Here is a 16,187-nt window from a genome sequence, read left to right as displayed (position 1 = left end):
CCTCTTTGCAGTCTATGTGTGTGTGTATATATGTATTACCATTGGTCCCTCCAGTCTCCAAGTACCTAGCTAGCAACTGAATCTGATCAGATCGATCTGATTGATGGATCTCTTCTACACTTGCTTGCTTTACGTTGCCATCTTATATGTGACCATCTTCCTCATCCGCAAACATAAATCAGGATCTCCTGGCACCAACCGCAATCTCCCACCAGGCAAGACCGGATATAGGCCAATCATCAGGGAGACCCTGGACTTTGTCACGGCTGGCCGCAGGGGCACCCCTGAGAAATTTGTCACAGACAGGACCAGCAGGTACTCCTCTGACATCTTCCGGACTTCTCTACTGGGCTTAGGCGATGTGGCTGTCTTCTGCGGACCTTCTGGAAACAAATTCATCTTCTCTTCCGAGAACAAGGACGTCACCATGTGGTATCCTCGTTCCTTCAAGAAGGTCGCCGAGTTCCCCGACCCCGAGGCTGCGGATAACTACTCCAATGATGACGGACTTAGAAAGACGCGGGGCTTCACTCTCGAGTTCACCAAACCCGAAGCGCTCCAGCGTTACATACCCATCATGGACTCCATGGCAAAGCAGCACCTGGAAGCTGATTGGGCCCCTTACCAGGAAGTCAGGGCCTTCCCACTTATAAAGAAGTACACCTTTGCCGTGTCCTGTCATCTCTTAATGAGCATCCAGGATCCCACGCAGCTCGCCAGGTTTAAGCACAACTTTGCTCTCGTTACCGACGGTCTCATCTCGGTGCCCATAAACTTTCCGGGGACAGCTTACAACAAGGCAATGCGAGCAGGGAAGAGCATGCGCAAGGACCTGCTGCCCATCATAAAGAGGAGAAAGAAGGAGCTTGTCGAATTGAAGGATGAGGAGGACAAGATGGCAGCAAAGGACTTGCTGTCCCGGATGCTGCTAGCAAAAGACGGGCAGAGTGGCCGGCCAGTCATGAAGGAGATTGAGATTGGTAATACGATCATATCCATACTCACAGCAGGCCACAACACGACCAGTACTATGACCGCGTGTGTGGTGAACTATCTCGCCATGTATCCCGATGTCTACGAGCAGGTCTTGAAAGGTAACAGTGTTGTGTTCATATATTGCCATCAGTTCACCTGGGCGGCACCAAGCTCCTCTTAATTCCCGGTTTCTTATTATATATAGTCAATCTTTTATTGATTTTTTGAAGCTTTTGGCTAGCTCGAGTTCGCTCAACGCCGCCATATACACTAGTGGTTATGAGAAAGTAGCTAGCAGTTAAATGAATAAAATATAGCATATTGTAAAAATTAATAAAACCGACCGACTAATAATCTGCTCTTCCTTTATTGCTCGGGTTCGGTTCCATGTGAGCAGAGCAGATGGAAATTGTGAGCAGCAAAGGCCCAGATGAGTTACTCAACTGGGAAGACGTACAGAAGATGAGGTACTCTTGGATGGTTGCCTGTGAAGTCATGAGGCTGTGCCCCGCTGGTCCAGGCAGCTACCGAGATGCAATAAAGGACTTCACTTACTCCGGCTTTACCATTCCCAAGGGTTGGAAGGTTAGCTAATTTGCTATTGGTTCATCATCAGGGATGGGAGAGTTAATCAGTTATCGCATGTGTTAATGGTTTTGATGCATATGTGCGTGCAGACTCACTGGACTATGTACTCCACGCACAAGGACCCCAGATACTTCCCTGATCCAGACAAGCTTGATCCTTCAAGATTCGAGGGGAGTGGACCTGCGCCATTCACTTTCGTACCCTTTGGAGGAGGACCCCGAATATGCCCAGGGAAAGAATATGCCAGGGTACTGATACTTGTTTCCATGCACAATTTGGTGACCAAATTCAGACTGAAGAAGGCCATCCCCGATGAGAAAATAAGCTATGGCCCTTTCCCAATCCCTGCCAACAGTTTCCACATCTGCATCGAACCTCGTACTAAGCCAAGGACATTATGTGTCGATTGGTTATATCATGCACCTTCATATTCGTGAATCCATGTGAACTCAAGATTTCTCACAAGCTGTCAGTTTCTTTTATTTACGGGATGCAATAAAACGATGGTCAATTCAACAATTTCATGGATTCATATAAGTTATGTGAATTTGAGATTATTGTTGGAGATTGGATCAGTGCGGCATAATGATATGTAGAAGGCTATGTGTGTGTTTGTTTCTGTTTGTCAAAGTTGATGTTTTGTAGGGTAGACGTGTGTTTGTATTTTTAGGTAGTTTGCAGGTTATGTACTAGCAGTTACATGCTGCCTTTATGGTTTTTATATTCTCAGTGCAAATGTAAGACAGTTTTTTTAAGTTGTTGAATGAAGAAGTTTCTGAAGTTTTCTCTCTTCAATCTCCCTCTTTGTTTTTTACTCAATTATGCTGCATTCAATTTACACTTAAGAGTGCTATCAGAGCTTCTGTTGATCTTGAGGGGTCTATGAGTGTGAAAAATTTATGTGTGCTTGAGAGACTTGGGAGTTAATTCGATAGTGTTTCCTTACTGCATCCATAGCAGTTTAAAGGTAAGATGGAGGTAGGTTCGAGTGGTTTTTCTGCCATGGCACCACCAGTGTTCGATGGGGAGAACTACCAGGCTTGGGCCATAAAACTGGCAACCTACATGGAGGGTAATGACTTGTGGGAAGCAATGGAACAAGATTATCAGGTAACTTTTCTTTCCGACAACCCAACCATGAACCAAATTAAGTATCACAAGGAGAGAACCACCAGAAAGGCCAAAGCAAAGTCATGACTGTATGCTACAGTGTCCCAAACAATTTTCACCAAAATCATGAAGTGTGATTCGGCTAAGGATATCTGGGACTTTCTGAAAACAGAATATGAAGGAGATGAGAAAGTTAAAGGGATGAAGGTACTGAATCTCATGAGAGAATTTGAGAGATAGCAAATGGAGGAGTCAGAAACTGTTAAATAGTATTCAAACAGGCTGTTGGAGATAATTAATAAGGTTAGGATACTCGAATATGAATTGAAGGAAGAAAGAATAGTGCAAAAGTTGCTGGTTTCATTGCCCGAGAAATGTGAGGCAACTATGGCCTCATTGGAAACCACCAAAGATTTGTTAGATATAAAGTTAGCAAAGTTGCTAAGTGCTTTACAAGCACAAGCGCAGAGAAGAATGATGAAGCAAAAAGGAACAATAGAAGGAGCTTTGCAAGCTAAGTTGAAGCTCAATGCTTGTGGAAAAGGGAAGAAATAGTACAACTAGAAAGGAAATGCAGAAGACTCTAAGGCACAAGGAAGGGAAAGCAACATGAGTGGAACTGATCAGAAGAATAAAGGGAAGCAGAATACTAATGTTTCTCCCTATCATCACTATGGGAAGAAAGGTCACCCTCCCTTTAAGTGACGGAGAAAACCAAATGTGAGATGTAGGAAGTTTCATAAACTGGGGCACATAGAGAAAATATGTAAGGAGAGTGATTAGCAGCAAGGAGGAGAAGCACAAGTTGCAGAAAGTTAGGAATTTGAGCAGCTTTTTGTTGCTTCTTGCTTTATTACAATTGGAACAAGAGTTGGATGGCTAATTGACAGTGGCTGCACAAACCACATGTCAAGTGATAAGAGTTTGTTCCAAGAGTTAGATTATACTATAAACTCTCGAATGAGGATTGACAATGGTGAGTATATCTCAGTGGAAGGGAAAGGAAATGTTGTCATCGAGAATAACTCGAGTGCTAGAGTTATGTCTGATGTTCTATATGTTCCTGAGATAGACCAAAATCTCCTGAGTGTGAGCCAGCTATTAAATAAGGGATATAAGGTTGTATTTGAAGGAAAGCAGTGCTTCATTACTGAGTCAAGAGGTCAAGAGTTGTTTAAAATTCCAATGAATGGTAAGTGCTTCTCCCTCGATCCATTGGAGAAGGAGCAATTAGCTTTAAAGAGTGAAGAGGTTGCTACAGAGTTATGGCATAGAAGATTAGGCCATTACAACTACAATGGCCTGATCTTTATGCAAAGACAAGAGATGGCAGAAGGGCTACCAGCTATGATGGAGAAAAATTCAACGTGCAAAGCTTGTCTCCTAGGCAAGCAAAGTAGACTACCATCCAAAGGATCTAACTGGAGAGCAACCAAGAAGCCAGCACTAGTTCACGTAGATGGTGAAGATCGGGATATGATCAGAGAGCTGTGATGGTTGAGCGAGAGAAAAAAGGGGAGATGAGGTGCAGGAGGTTGAGTGATGGAGGTGATCAAGATGAAGGATGATGAACTGATGGAAGGGGAGGAAGGCAGCTCTGAGCTCTACTGTTGCTCAACCGAGAGAGAGAGAGAGAGATGTGTTGTTCTATGCGTGTGTATCTTTGCCCGGAGAGAGAGAGAGAGAGAGAACAGAAGAAAACTCAGATGATGATGAAGATGGTGAAGATGGTGAGGGAGATGTCTGAACTGTTGTTGAACCGAGAGAGGAAGAGGAAAGCCTGAGTTGTAGATGGAAAGAATCAGAAGGTGCTGATGCAGATGGGGATGGTGAAGGTCTGTCTGCTCTGTCCTTCTCTTCTGACCCAAGAGAGAGCGAGAGCAAGCAAAGGTGGAAAAAAAATGTCGTGAAGAAGGAGAGCAAAACCAGAATCAGAAGGCTGAGGAAGGGAATGAGCCGAGAGCTTTTGCAGAGCTGCAGGTTGCAGGACTGCAGATGGGGCCGGAAGCAACAGAGATGCGGAGAGTTGCAGGGTAGGCGCCGAGATTTTTGGTGGGCGGGTGGGACAAGTGGGTTGAGCTGCAGGAAGAAGAAGAAAAGGGTAAAAAAAAAAAAAAAAGAACAAACAAAGGAAGAACTAATCATTCAGGTCGTCCGGGGGTCCAGGGAGCTGCTGACGAAGAAATAAAGAAAAGAGAAAAAAAAATGAAAAAGGAAGAAGAGAGCTGGTCATTGCAGTTGCAGAAGAAGAAGAACAAGAAAGGAGGAAGAAAAAAAGCCGAGCCAATGAACTGATCCTGTAGATCAAGTATTTTGTTGGGGCGGTGTGGCCAAGTTTCTTGCCATCTGTTTGTTTTTTTAAAATTTTTATTTACTTGTACAGGGCGTCTTCGAGTGAAATTCGATTCCTCAAGATCCGTTGACATTTTCGAAATAAAAACTTCGAAATTGAGAAATTTGAAAAATATTCAGCTTTATGAGAATTCCACTTTGCATCGACGGAGATCGAATCTCGGTAAAAATCAATATCAAACCTCTGATAAATGTCGATCGTAATTGCTCGATTATTTTTTAAATTTCTCGACTTTTTAAATGGATATCCGAAAAATAATCCGAGAACACCTTTGTGTTTGGAAAAAATCGAGAATCGACATCATGCAGAAAAATATCTTTCAAGCCCGAGTATCATCCCGAATTTTGAAAAAGAATCGAAATTGACGCACGTAAGGCATGAAATTTTCGTCTTTTTAACCGGACATCCGAAAAATAATCCGAAATCACCATTGCGTTCAGAAAAATTCAAGGATCAATAATATGCAGAAAAATATTTTTTAGCCTCGAGTTTTGTCCCATATTTTAAAAATCGAACTTGACGCACGTAAAGCCCGAAAACATCCTGTAGAGTATTTTTTTCTGAAAATGTAAAATTAGGGTTAAGTAAGTAACCCGATTTCAAAAACAGTGAATGTATCGAGGGATAGAGGCGATTTCCTCGATAAATGGAAAATGTGATCGAGTCCTCAAAGACAGTTCTCGAGCGCAAGTGGACTAAAACGGGGTGCTAACAGTGTTGATTATCAAAAAGGTCCTTCCGCTCCCTGTGTGTGTATATATCGGTCCCCTAGCATGACACCGTGTCACGCGGACCCGCATTCCCCCGCATTGGATGCACATAGATCCCGAGGCGGCATCCAACGGTGGGAGACCCTATGTCATCAGGACACCGGGTCATGTTAGAAAAGCGGGATATATATTCTTTTTTTTTGGCTGTGTACATATATCCGCTGAAACACAAACAGGAAGCAAACACAAACAAGAAGTACTGTATTGATCTATTGACTATTCAAATAAATTATACACATAAATTTAGAGATTTTTACGCCATACATCCGTAGTTTTACACTTTTCTCAAATCTGTTCCATATTTTAAAATTATCCAAAAAGGACTATGGTTTACATCTTATTTCAAATATATCACGTCATCAATTTATCCATTAATGGAACGTAAGTGGGCCCTAAACCTATTCTATGGTTTTAATTTTTTCTCTAATATATTCCATAGTTTTAATTTTTTTTTAAATCTATCTCGGGCAAAGGGTCACGGTGGCAAGATAGGTCAACATACGTTCCATGTCAGCAACGCCGTTTAAAATTGACGTAGGGATAGATCTAGAATAACTTGTAAACCATAGATCTTTTTGTGTAATTCTTAAACCATGAGATAGATTAGTGAAAATGGTCAAATCATTGAATATATGGCATTAAAACCCTCAAAAATTTATTTTCTTAAGCAATCATACTTCTCAAGAAGAGCATCACACTGAAAATATAACTTGAGGAAGTCTGAAAGCATAGCAGCAAATGAAAGTGGAGTAGTTTTCACATGTTGCAAATTCCAGTACCATTATTTGGAATTCATAATATGAGAGTGAGGTCTGAGTTCCTTATGGGAATGATCTGGTTTGATAAAAAAAAATCAGATAAATCAAAGGAACGTCAGTTATATATGAATTAGATTTGTCAACAAATTTTAAATAGAAAAATTCCCTTTTTTTTTACAGGAAGAATATGCAAATTCAAGAAAACGATTTAAGTTAATTTACCATGAAATCGACAGGTAGATGCGAAGGGAAGGCCACACTTTGGTAGGGTTTTAAAAAAGGCAGAGCAGTGAATCTCTTGTCTATTCATTAGGCTATCTTTACGTGCACATGATAGTCAACCAAGTTAAATTTCATGTCATTACCGAAAAAAGGTATGTGTGGGCATAAAATCTAAGCTGGCCAAAATATTCAGATCGTGATCGAACATAGATACACAAAATCCAATAGGGCTAGAAAAGTAGATATTCATATCATGCAAGGAAAATATGCTTCCATGAAATCTATGCATACTCAGATAAATTACCATACACCTTAACAATGCTAAAAAGTGTCATAAAAAAACAATTCCTTCTGCAACATGGTTGATTCAATCAGTCGGGCACTTGTTTTCCTTAAGTAATGTCCCGAGTTTGAGTCTTATGAATGGAGAAAATTCACGATGGGATAGTTTTATCCCTTAATGGGCCAACCCAGCTCAACTGGATTAGTTGAGACCCACATGGGAAACAACGTTTAGGATTTTCCGCCATTAACGGGGAGAGGGTGAGGGAGCACAAGGGAGTTTCTTTGGGCGAGAAACCGGTGGGCAGGAGCGTGACGCTAGGGACTGGTTGTTTTATCTTCAGTAAATTTCTTTGTGTCTCTGATGTTGGAAACAATAGAAAACAGTTTGGAGACTTTTTGTAAGGGGCACGTAGAAGTAATATAATGTAACTACAATTAAATTGCTTTACTCTTTTATAATGGTGCCTTTGGTACATTTCCATTCAAGATTACCATGAATTTAGATTCCCACACAGATAGATTCTCACCTTTTAAGGTTGCGTTTGGTTTCATAGTAAGATTTTAAAATTAGATTTTAATTTTGATATTGAGTGGAATAAATGGGGCCCACCCTTTGACTTTGTATGAGTTATGTTATTTTGTTGTGGAAAAAAATGGTATAAATGGGGCCCACTCTTTGATTTTGTATGAGTTATTTTGTTTTGTAGTTGGTAGAATTAAGTTAGAATTGTAATTATAAAACAGAATCTTGAAACCAAACAGGCTCTAAATTACTGGGAATGATATATTACCACTTATGGTATGCACTAGGAATCTTGTAAGCGATCCACGTCACCTCGTTTGGTATAAAAAGAAGATTACCGGGGAAACTAGTTTCTTTTTACTAAAATACCCTCACAAGATCTCTCTCAGCAATCCCACCGGAAACCTCTCACGTCCAAACACCTTCGAGCGCCGCTTGGCGATGAGCATGTCCAGAAATTGGAGGGTAGGGGGGGGAGAGAAAGCCGTTGGTGCCCGGTGAAGGCGGGAGGGAAGATCGGAGGGAGGAAGCGGGAATTGGAGAGCGAGCCTTTTTTTTTTTTGCTTTTTTTTTTCTTCTTTGGGTTTGGCTTAGCTCCTTCACATTGCAGAGGGGAAAGTTTGGGGAATTAACGGAACGGGGAGAATCTTAAGAAAAGGGAGGTAAAGGGAAGAAGAAGGATTCTTTATAAAACTGTTTCTAATTTTGAACTTATCTTGAAAAGACTAGGGACATATAAAATTATCAAAATGACATGAAAGTAGAGAAATAAACTAAAAATGTGAATTTTTTTTTTTTTTACAGTGGCATCATGTTGGTGTTCATTGCTAGTGATAAAAGAAACCAACTTTTAAACAGTTTTTAATCTTACAAAACTAATTATCAAATCAAAAAAGATAAAAATGAAAAACTACAGATTGGGCCAAAAGGCTTTTTTTTTTTTTTATAAGTACGAAAACCCCACCTTCGGTGGTGCCCAATATGTCGTCAGGCCTAAACCACGATTAAGCATGATCTACGTTTGTTGACCGTGAAAACAAAATAATATTGTTGCAAGGAAACACTTCGGCACGGTATCAGTCTACGTGGTTTGACAACCAATTTTGATTGGTATCGTCGAATTCAATCATGTTTTCACTAAAAAGGAGATAATATATTAGGAAAAATGGAAAATTATTTCATCACAAATAAAGCAAAATCACCATTTGTTTGATCCCGTTTTGTGGTAAATTTCAGGAAGAAAACGGAATTTACTAATTAAGGATATAATTAATGATAAATAGATCGATCTAGTTTCCCCTTTTTTCAGTTTTAATATTTTAATATAGTTTTTTTTTGGCTTATATAAATTTTTTAGAAAACTATCAAAATGGTCATTAAAAGATTTTAAAACTAACAAATTACTATCTGAAAGAATTTTTCGAACAAAACAATCATTCAAAGATTAGAATCTATAACGTTTTGCTATCACCGTTAAAATTCCATTAGTGATGTTACGGAAAAATGACACGGACACTTATGTGGCATCTAGTGGATAAACGGCTCCGATTAACGTGGTACTGCTCAGGAGCGACGTCATTTGTTCTCATTCAAAAAATGACAGTTTATTAAAAAAAAAAAAGAGTTTACCTGCCCAAAACGACGCCGTCCTCGCCCCACTCCCCTCCCCCAACCGAACGACGACGTCGTTCCTCTCCCCCGCCCCCACCAAGCGACGTTGTCACCATCATCCCCTCCCTCCCCCATCTGCAATCAAAATTAGGGCAAGAAATTAAAATTAGGGATTTCCTGCCCCTGTTCTTCACGATTGCGGGTTGGAGAGCCTCTGATAAGGTACTGTCGTTTACTCACTTGTATTGAAATCGACGGTCTGGTTTGTCTGCTTTAAAGGTTCGTCGACCTTCACTCAATTTGGCTTGATTAGAGCTCGATTTCTGGCTGCTCAGTGTCTCTGTCCATCGGTGGGAACTTTGCTTTCTGGTTGGGAAGTGTCTCTGTCCTTTTCACTTCTTGAAAAAATAAAGAAACCCGAAAGAAAGGAGAAAAATTGGGCCATCTTTACTGAGAGAGGCTTTGGTGATTTTGACAGATTGGTGTTGGTCGAGAAAACATTGCAATAGGGGACCACATCTTCGACCAACACTTTTTGTCATTCCAACCGGTAAAACCTACCATTCAGCACCACAACTTCGACCAACACCAACCGGTCAAAATCACCAAAGCCTCTCTGAGCAAAGATGGCCCAATTTCTCTCATTTCTTTCGGGTTTCTTTATTTTTTCAAGAAGTGAAAAGGACAGAGACACTTCCCAACCGGAAAGCAAAGTTCCCACCGATGGATAGAGACACTGAGCAACCAAAAATCGAGCTCTAATCAAGCCAAATCGAGTGAAAGTCGACTAACCTCGAAGCAGACAAACCAGACCGTCGATTTCAGTACAAGTGAGTAAACGACAAGGCCCTATCAGAGCCCCTCCAACCCGGAATCGTGAAGAACAAGGTGCGAGAAATCCCTAATTTTGATTGCAGATGAGGGAGAGAGGTGATGATGGTGACGACGTCGTTCGAGTGGGGGCGGGGGAGAGGAACGATGTCGTCGTTCCATTAGGGGAGGGGAGTGGGGCGAGACGACGTCGTTTTGGGCAAGTAACCTTTTTTTATTTAATAAACGGTCGTTTCTTAAATGAGAACAAACGACGTCGCTCCTGAGTAGTGCCACGTTAATCAGAGCTGTTTGTCCACTAGATGGCACATAAGCGTCCGTGTCATTTTTCCGTAACGGCACTAACGGAATTTTGACGGTGATAGCAAAACGTTATGGATTCTGATCTTTGAATGATCGTTTTGTTTGAAAAATTCTTTCATGTAGTAATTTGTTAGTTTTAAAATCTTTCAATGACCATTTTGTTAGTTTTCTTTAAATTTTTCTATTCCTCTACTATCTGATTGACAGTAGGCGAAGGGGAACGATCGAGTCTCATATCTACTCAAATCTGCAGCCTTGACAAAGGATAAGGAAAATATCGATCTTCCCAAATAAAAATTTTGCATTCGAAGTTTACAGCTTCAAATAATGACGTAGCATTTTCTTCTTATTGATGTTTATTGAATTTGACAGAGATGCAATACATATGGAAACAAACCTTACAGATAAAGCTTAAGTTGTACATAGATGATTAGTAAAATGTTGGTGTTTTTTTTTTTTTTGGCTCCTGATTGTGTAAGCAATTAACCCGTTGGAGTTTATCACCGCATTGAACAAAAATATATATCTAATACACAATTATTGAAGATAATATTTTATTTATTCCGAAACGGTTTCGGTACTAAATTATTTTTTGTTCTCAATTTAGAGGAAACGCGAGCGTGTGCCATATATACCAATCACAATTGGTGACCTAAGTGTGTAGAATGACAACCTGACAAGATATTCTCACACGTCAATTTCTGCAGAAAGAGTCAGCTCGTTGGCCAAACTAGAGCAGGAAGTCGAGGTCTTGGGCAGTCTTAACTGAACTTCCCCGCTTTTGCCAAGGTCCGAGCAACATCGATCGAGGCAACCACTTGGCCATGCCTGGTCCTAATCAACCCGAGTTCGGGACCTTGATCTACCCATATCTAACCCAAAAGATGAGGTTAAGCTTACTGAATTGAATGCAAAGCCAAACTTTTCTTAGAGTGAACTTAATATACGGGGAAAAAAAAGTCGTTATATTTTGGATTCCTTTTTCTGAACTCTGGGCATAAATATAAATATTTCATTCTGACCAAGTAGAGACTTGCTTTATGTACAACGTCTGTACAGACCAAAAATTTTCCTCTCAGCAGCAAAGCAAAATGCAGCATTAAGAAGTGCTTACTTCTACTCGATTACAGACCGAAAAGCTTTAAACTGATACCGATAAAACATATCGCAACGATATCTAACCCTAAATGATCGAACACAACGAGAAGACTGCTTTCCTAGACGAAAGATTTGGGCACTGAAGACCTCGACACCAAGCCCGAGAGCAGGCCCACTAGAAGGGCACTATTGTAGGTGCTAGGCTCAGCGTGCGTGGAGCTCTTCCGGGAGTCGATATAGGTCTCGTTCAAGAAAGGCCCGCCCACAACTGCCCCAGCGGCTACATTGGGGTTGGGATCTGGGGAATGGAGCCACTTGAACCCATCCTGGCATCCGGTCGTGGCATTAATGGGAATGGAGGATCCTCTGTGGTGCACATACTGGGGGTAGCGGATCCCATAACCGACGAGATAGCTCAGCTTCACCGGATTTTTCCCAAGCACGTAATCCACCTGCGAAAACTCTTTTTCCGAGTTAGATTTCTTTATTTTGAATAGCATCTAGGATTGATGCAGATAACTTTGCAATCAACAGTACACGGCCTGCAATGATCGATGGTTATATTATAGTGATTAGAGTAATGTTCGTCCAGTCTATGTAATGGACCACATGGATATATTCTACGTAATGTTTAACAGGAAGAAGAAAACAGAAATGCATTGGCAGCTCCCCGGAATATGAAAATCTTTAGTTTCTTGATAAAAAAGTTCTGTACCTGTGAGATGGCAAACTCACGAAGATCTGCAGGCTTGTAGGATTTTCCACTGCAGTATAACACTGGAGTTCGAGAAGTGAGCATGTAATCACTATATAGAACGGTCAGGAAGGCAGAGGCCACAGGGTGCAGTAGGGAATTCCATTCGGTTACCCATATTAGTCCGCCTGCAATGATTAAACAGAGATTTTCAATTCCAGTCATTGGGAAGGCCTTCTTGATGGTTTGATAAGAACTGGAAGAAAATTAGTAGCAGTATCGTTTTTAATCGACTCAGGTCATTGCAGATGGTTCAGCAACTTTGATGAGAACTGGTGGAAGCAGCAAGTAGGTTGTCAACATCATTATCGAGCAAGAATGAGTGACAAAAGTTACTTTCAGTTCTGCTACTTGTGGCGGTTGCTGAATCAGGCAGCAGCCTGCAGATCATCATCTCCGCAGTTTCCCGGTACTTCTGGAGTCCTACATTCTCCGAAACCGATGTTTCTTTTGCCCCAAAGAAATTAATTCGGGATAAAAGAACCTGATTTAAAGTTACAGAATGATCAGTTTTTAATGACATCAAAATGAATCATTCCATGAGATATCAGACTCAGATTCCATAGCAAAGTCGTGGCGATCTTTTATCGAGTCCTTCATGACACAAAACTGGAAATGAAAGAATAGCAGAGTTCCAACCAATCTGAAATGTAATAACTAAGTTCTGAATATCTTTCCCTGATTGTCCCTAGCTCCAAAACTCATTCCTACTAAATCCAGGTTTCTTCACTTACTAATGAAGTAGAATTTAAACCGTAGTCGTATGAGAATAGAAGAACCTATAGTACCTGAACTCCGGGGTACTTGTCGTCCCAGCTAAACCAACTAGGCGTCCCCCAATTAGCAAATATGCGACCATTACCAACCGTCACATATCTAAGGTAGGACCTGTCCTCTGTGGCCAGATAGAGCCAGGAGGCAGCCCATAGGAGCTCATCTCCGTACCCGGAAGAGTTGTAGAACTGTTGGAGTTGTGGGATGCTGATACTGTATGAGCCACGGTAAGTGTCGGCAAATGCAAACAGCTGCTGAGCATGATTGAGGAGGAGGCCCGAGTAAGTTGAGTTGAGTTTCCTGAAGACCATGGATGCCGAGGCCATAGCTGCAGCAGTTTCCGCTGCCACTTCAGTCCCGGGGAAGGAAACATTTACTTGAGTGAGGGGCCGTTTCTCGGTTGTGGTTTCGGGCCGTTCCCAGCAGTCATGGTCTATTTTGGGATCTCCCACCTTCGATGCAATGAATAACAAAGTGTTACAGCTTACAAATCAATGTGCAACAACGATGTCTGTCGAGCATGGTCTAAAATACCTGAATATAGAGCACATTTTGTGACACATGGGCGTTGATGAGATAATCGGTGATCCACTTAAGGGAGTCATGGGCATGGTCTAACTGCCTCACGGCATCCATCTGATCACCGTACTCAAGAATCGCCCAGGACAGAACTGTCGCAGTGAAGGCCATTGGAAAGCCGAACTTCATCAGGTCCCCTGCGTCATACATCCCTTTGGATAGATCAACGCCTGCTTGTCGCCCATCTTCTAGACCCGAGTCACCTCTCCAAGCGATTCGGTTGTTAACCAACTTTCCCGCTAAAATAGAAGGAACTAAAATCTTTGACATCTCGGTTATAGAGTCATTGAAAAACACCTAGCTAAGTTCAGCTTTTGCTTAATGAAGGGAACAAAGAAAGACTAATATGATCAATGTTATAAACATGAAATCTAATTCATTCCAAGTTAAAATTCGATACTGGACCTAAATAATCTGTAACGACATCGAGCGGAGTACCCATACACTTCTGTACATCGAAGAACTGCATAGCGATCCCAAGAGCATTGACATACTCCTCAGCAACATCACCGGGGTGGCTGGGGACTCCTGAGGAGGGCCTTGAGTGGAAGTAGTGCCTTAGGATGGTGACCACAGCCAAGGCAACCACGAGAACCCCAAATACGAACACGAAGAACCACCACCACCACCACCCCTTGCATCTCGATCTCCTGTCTTCCTTGCCACCGCTTGGCTCGATCTTCGTCTCCATAGGATTTGTTCTATGTTTAGACTCCGTGATATTTTGACATGCCTCCGAGTTTCCCGAGCCTTAATTTCTCCAGAAATGGTTCCAGGAAAAATGTCTGCTGAGATTTTCGGTGATGAGTAGATCTCCTCAGGTGGAGACAGACGAAAGAAAAGACGATGCCACTGTTTGCAGGAATCTTTCATCCTTTATACCTTGGCGGATGGTCCAAAAGGTTGCTGGAAAGATCCATTCAATTAGTTATGGACTCATTTGAAGCTCTCTGCAATAATCAATTGCTAAGACGATAAGGCGCGCATATAGGAATCTTCATACGTCCGGATCAGACAAGAATTTTCAAATAATTTATGGATCATATGATCAGGAAAAACGTAGCGACATTCTCTTGGAATTTTACAGCAATGCCAAAGCAAAGCACCAAATCATACATGATACATCGGAAAGGCCCCATCTTCATACATCAGTGTTATGCGTGATAGCATATACCTCGGTGATGTCGTGTCGAATCATCAAAACTGAAGGGAAAAACTGCTTTGGTATCTGATCATTCACTGGCAGACTGGCAGTGCATTGATATCTGACGGAAACTGGCCCTTTCATTCACTTGCAATAGCATAGGCCAGATTGAATCGACTGGCGGGTGGTAAGTTCTTTTGTCCAATGATCGGGCTTGAATCAGACACCGTAAGTCATTCCGCGACATTTTTTATATGGAGTTTGTCTAAACAGGTAAAACTACAAGCGACTGAGTTGGTTAGAACCATTGGCTGGACAATCAGCACATTTAACAAGTACATGAACATGAAATAAAATTGATCAGTGACGTTGATTATTAAGAGGTATCTCAAGCCCGAGGCCCTCGGTGGAGGTGGATGGTCGAGATGCGGCCGGAGATGGATACCGTTGCGTGGGTGAAGACAATATCGTTGGTCGCAGAACAATGGATGGGGTCCGGTTTGGACCGTCTTTATCGATCAGGACCGTCTTTATCTCTCCTCGACTTGGAGTTTATGTGGAAATAAAATGGAGGATTAAGAGGACGGATATATGATGTCTCCACATGGATACATGGCATCTCTCACGGCCCGATACATTATGACATGGATCGGGTCTACCATGTCAGATGTGAACTGAATCAATTATTAGTTGACACATTGTACCGATTTATCTAGTCGACCCCAATCGCATCAGAACGATAAGGCATTTTTATGTATGGCAAGATTGACAAAGCCATAGCATGACGGAACTTTGGCTCCCGTTTGATTTCATAATTTGATTTTAAAATTTTAACTCTAACTTTAACTCTACTCACTACACAACAAAAATCAACAATACAATTATTACTTTTTTATTTTTCTTCAAATTTTTTAATCTTTCAATTCAATTTTTAATAATAAATTCTCTCAACTATTCATTATTTTTCACATTTTTTCTCATAATTCAATATTACAATCATTACAAATCAATTAAAATCAAAATTCAACTCAACTCAACTCTGAAACCAAACACACTTTTGGTATCCGCCGAGTGAAAAAGGGAAGCATTTAAATGGTCCATTGATCATAGAGTTCTCGAACATGTCAAAATTAGCCTTGGCCTTTTCTTTTCTTTTCTTTTTTTAAATTTCTCGAATAGCCTTGGCATGTTAGTGGTAATAGCACGGAGCTAATGAATTCTGAATAGAATTGACATAGCATTCCTAAATTACAAAAAATCTTAAATGATCCTTTAAAATTTATATACATTTTTGGTGTCGGGATAGTTTGTGTAAATTTTTTATTTTCAAAGTGAATCTTGATATTCAAAAAGTCCAATGAATGTGGGCTCTGATTAATTTAGTTGAGTCTGATCGACTCACTAACAGATAAAATTCTCTCTACGTAGATTTTGTTATTCATAAGACTTCAATCCGAGACTTTACTTAATTAAAAGAAGCGTCGGACCGCTTAATCTCACGTTGATATC

At 41.1% G+C, this 16,187-nt stretch overlaps 2 protein-coding genes across 4 annotated transcripts; one reads left to right on the top strand and one right to left on the bottom strand.

Moving 5' to 3' along the window:
• Position 1: 1 nt before the first annotated feature.
• LOC116212534 (beta-amyrin 28-monooxygenase-like) lies at positions 2-2,358 on the top strand. Its single transcript, XM_031547196.1, has 3 exons — positions 2-1,094; positions 1,373-1,560; positions 1,653-2,358. The coding sequence occupies exons 1-3, from the start codon at positions 104-106 to the stop codon at positions 1,998-2,000; spliced, it is 1,527 nt and encodes a 508-aa protein (XP_031403056.1). The 5' UTR covers positions 2-103; the 3' UTR covers positions 2,001-2,358.
• An 8,963-nt stretch (positions 2,359-11,321) lies between these two features.
• Positions 11,322-14,898, bottom strand: LOC116210304 (endoglucanase 2-like). 3 transcript variants are annotated; one of them, XM_031544161.1, is made up of 7 exons: positions 14,709-14,898; positions 13,940-14,484; positions 13,490-13,773; positions 12,970-13,407; positions 12,518-12,665; positions 12,143-12,309; positions 11,322-11,879 (listed from the first exon to the last, which is right to left on the bottom strand). In XM_031544161.1, exons 2-7 carry the CDS (start codon positions 14,223-14,225, stop codon positions 11,547-11,549), a joined length of 1,656 nt encoding a protein of 551 aa, XP_031400021.1. In that variant the 5' UTR covers positions 14,226-14,484; positions 14,709-14,898; the 3' UTR covers positions 11,322-11,546. The 3 variants fall into 3 exon arrangements, with proteins under 3 accessions (XP_031400021.1, XP_031400022.1, XP_031400023.1); XM_031544162.1 differs by having other exon boundaries at positions 13,973-14,484; positions 14,709-14,897; XM_031544163.1 differs by having other exon boundaries at positions 13,979-14,484; positions 14,709-14,896.
• Between the last annotated feature and the right edge of the window lie 1,289 nt (positions 14,899-16,187).

This window comes from Punica granatum, chromosome 6, assembly GCF_007655135.1.
Source record: "Punica granatum isolate Tunisia-2019 chromosome 6, ASM765513v2, whole genome shotgun sequence".
NCBI classification, from domain to species: Eukaryota; Viridiplantae; Streptophyta; class Magnoliopsida; order Myrtales; family Lythraceae; genus Punica; species Punica granatum.
This window is presented reverse-complemented; position numbering and strand designations above follow the sequence as displayed.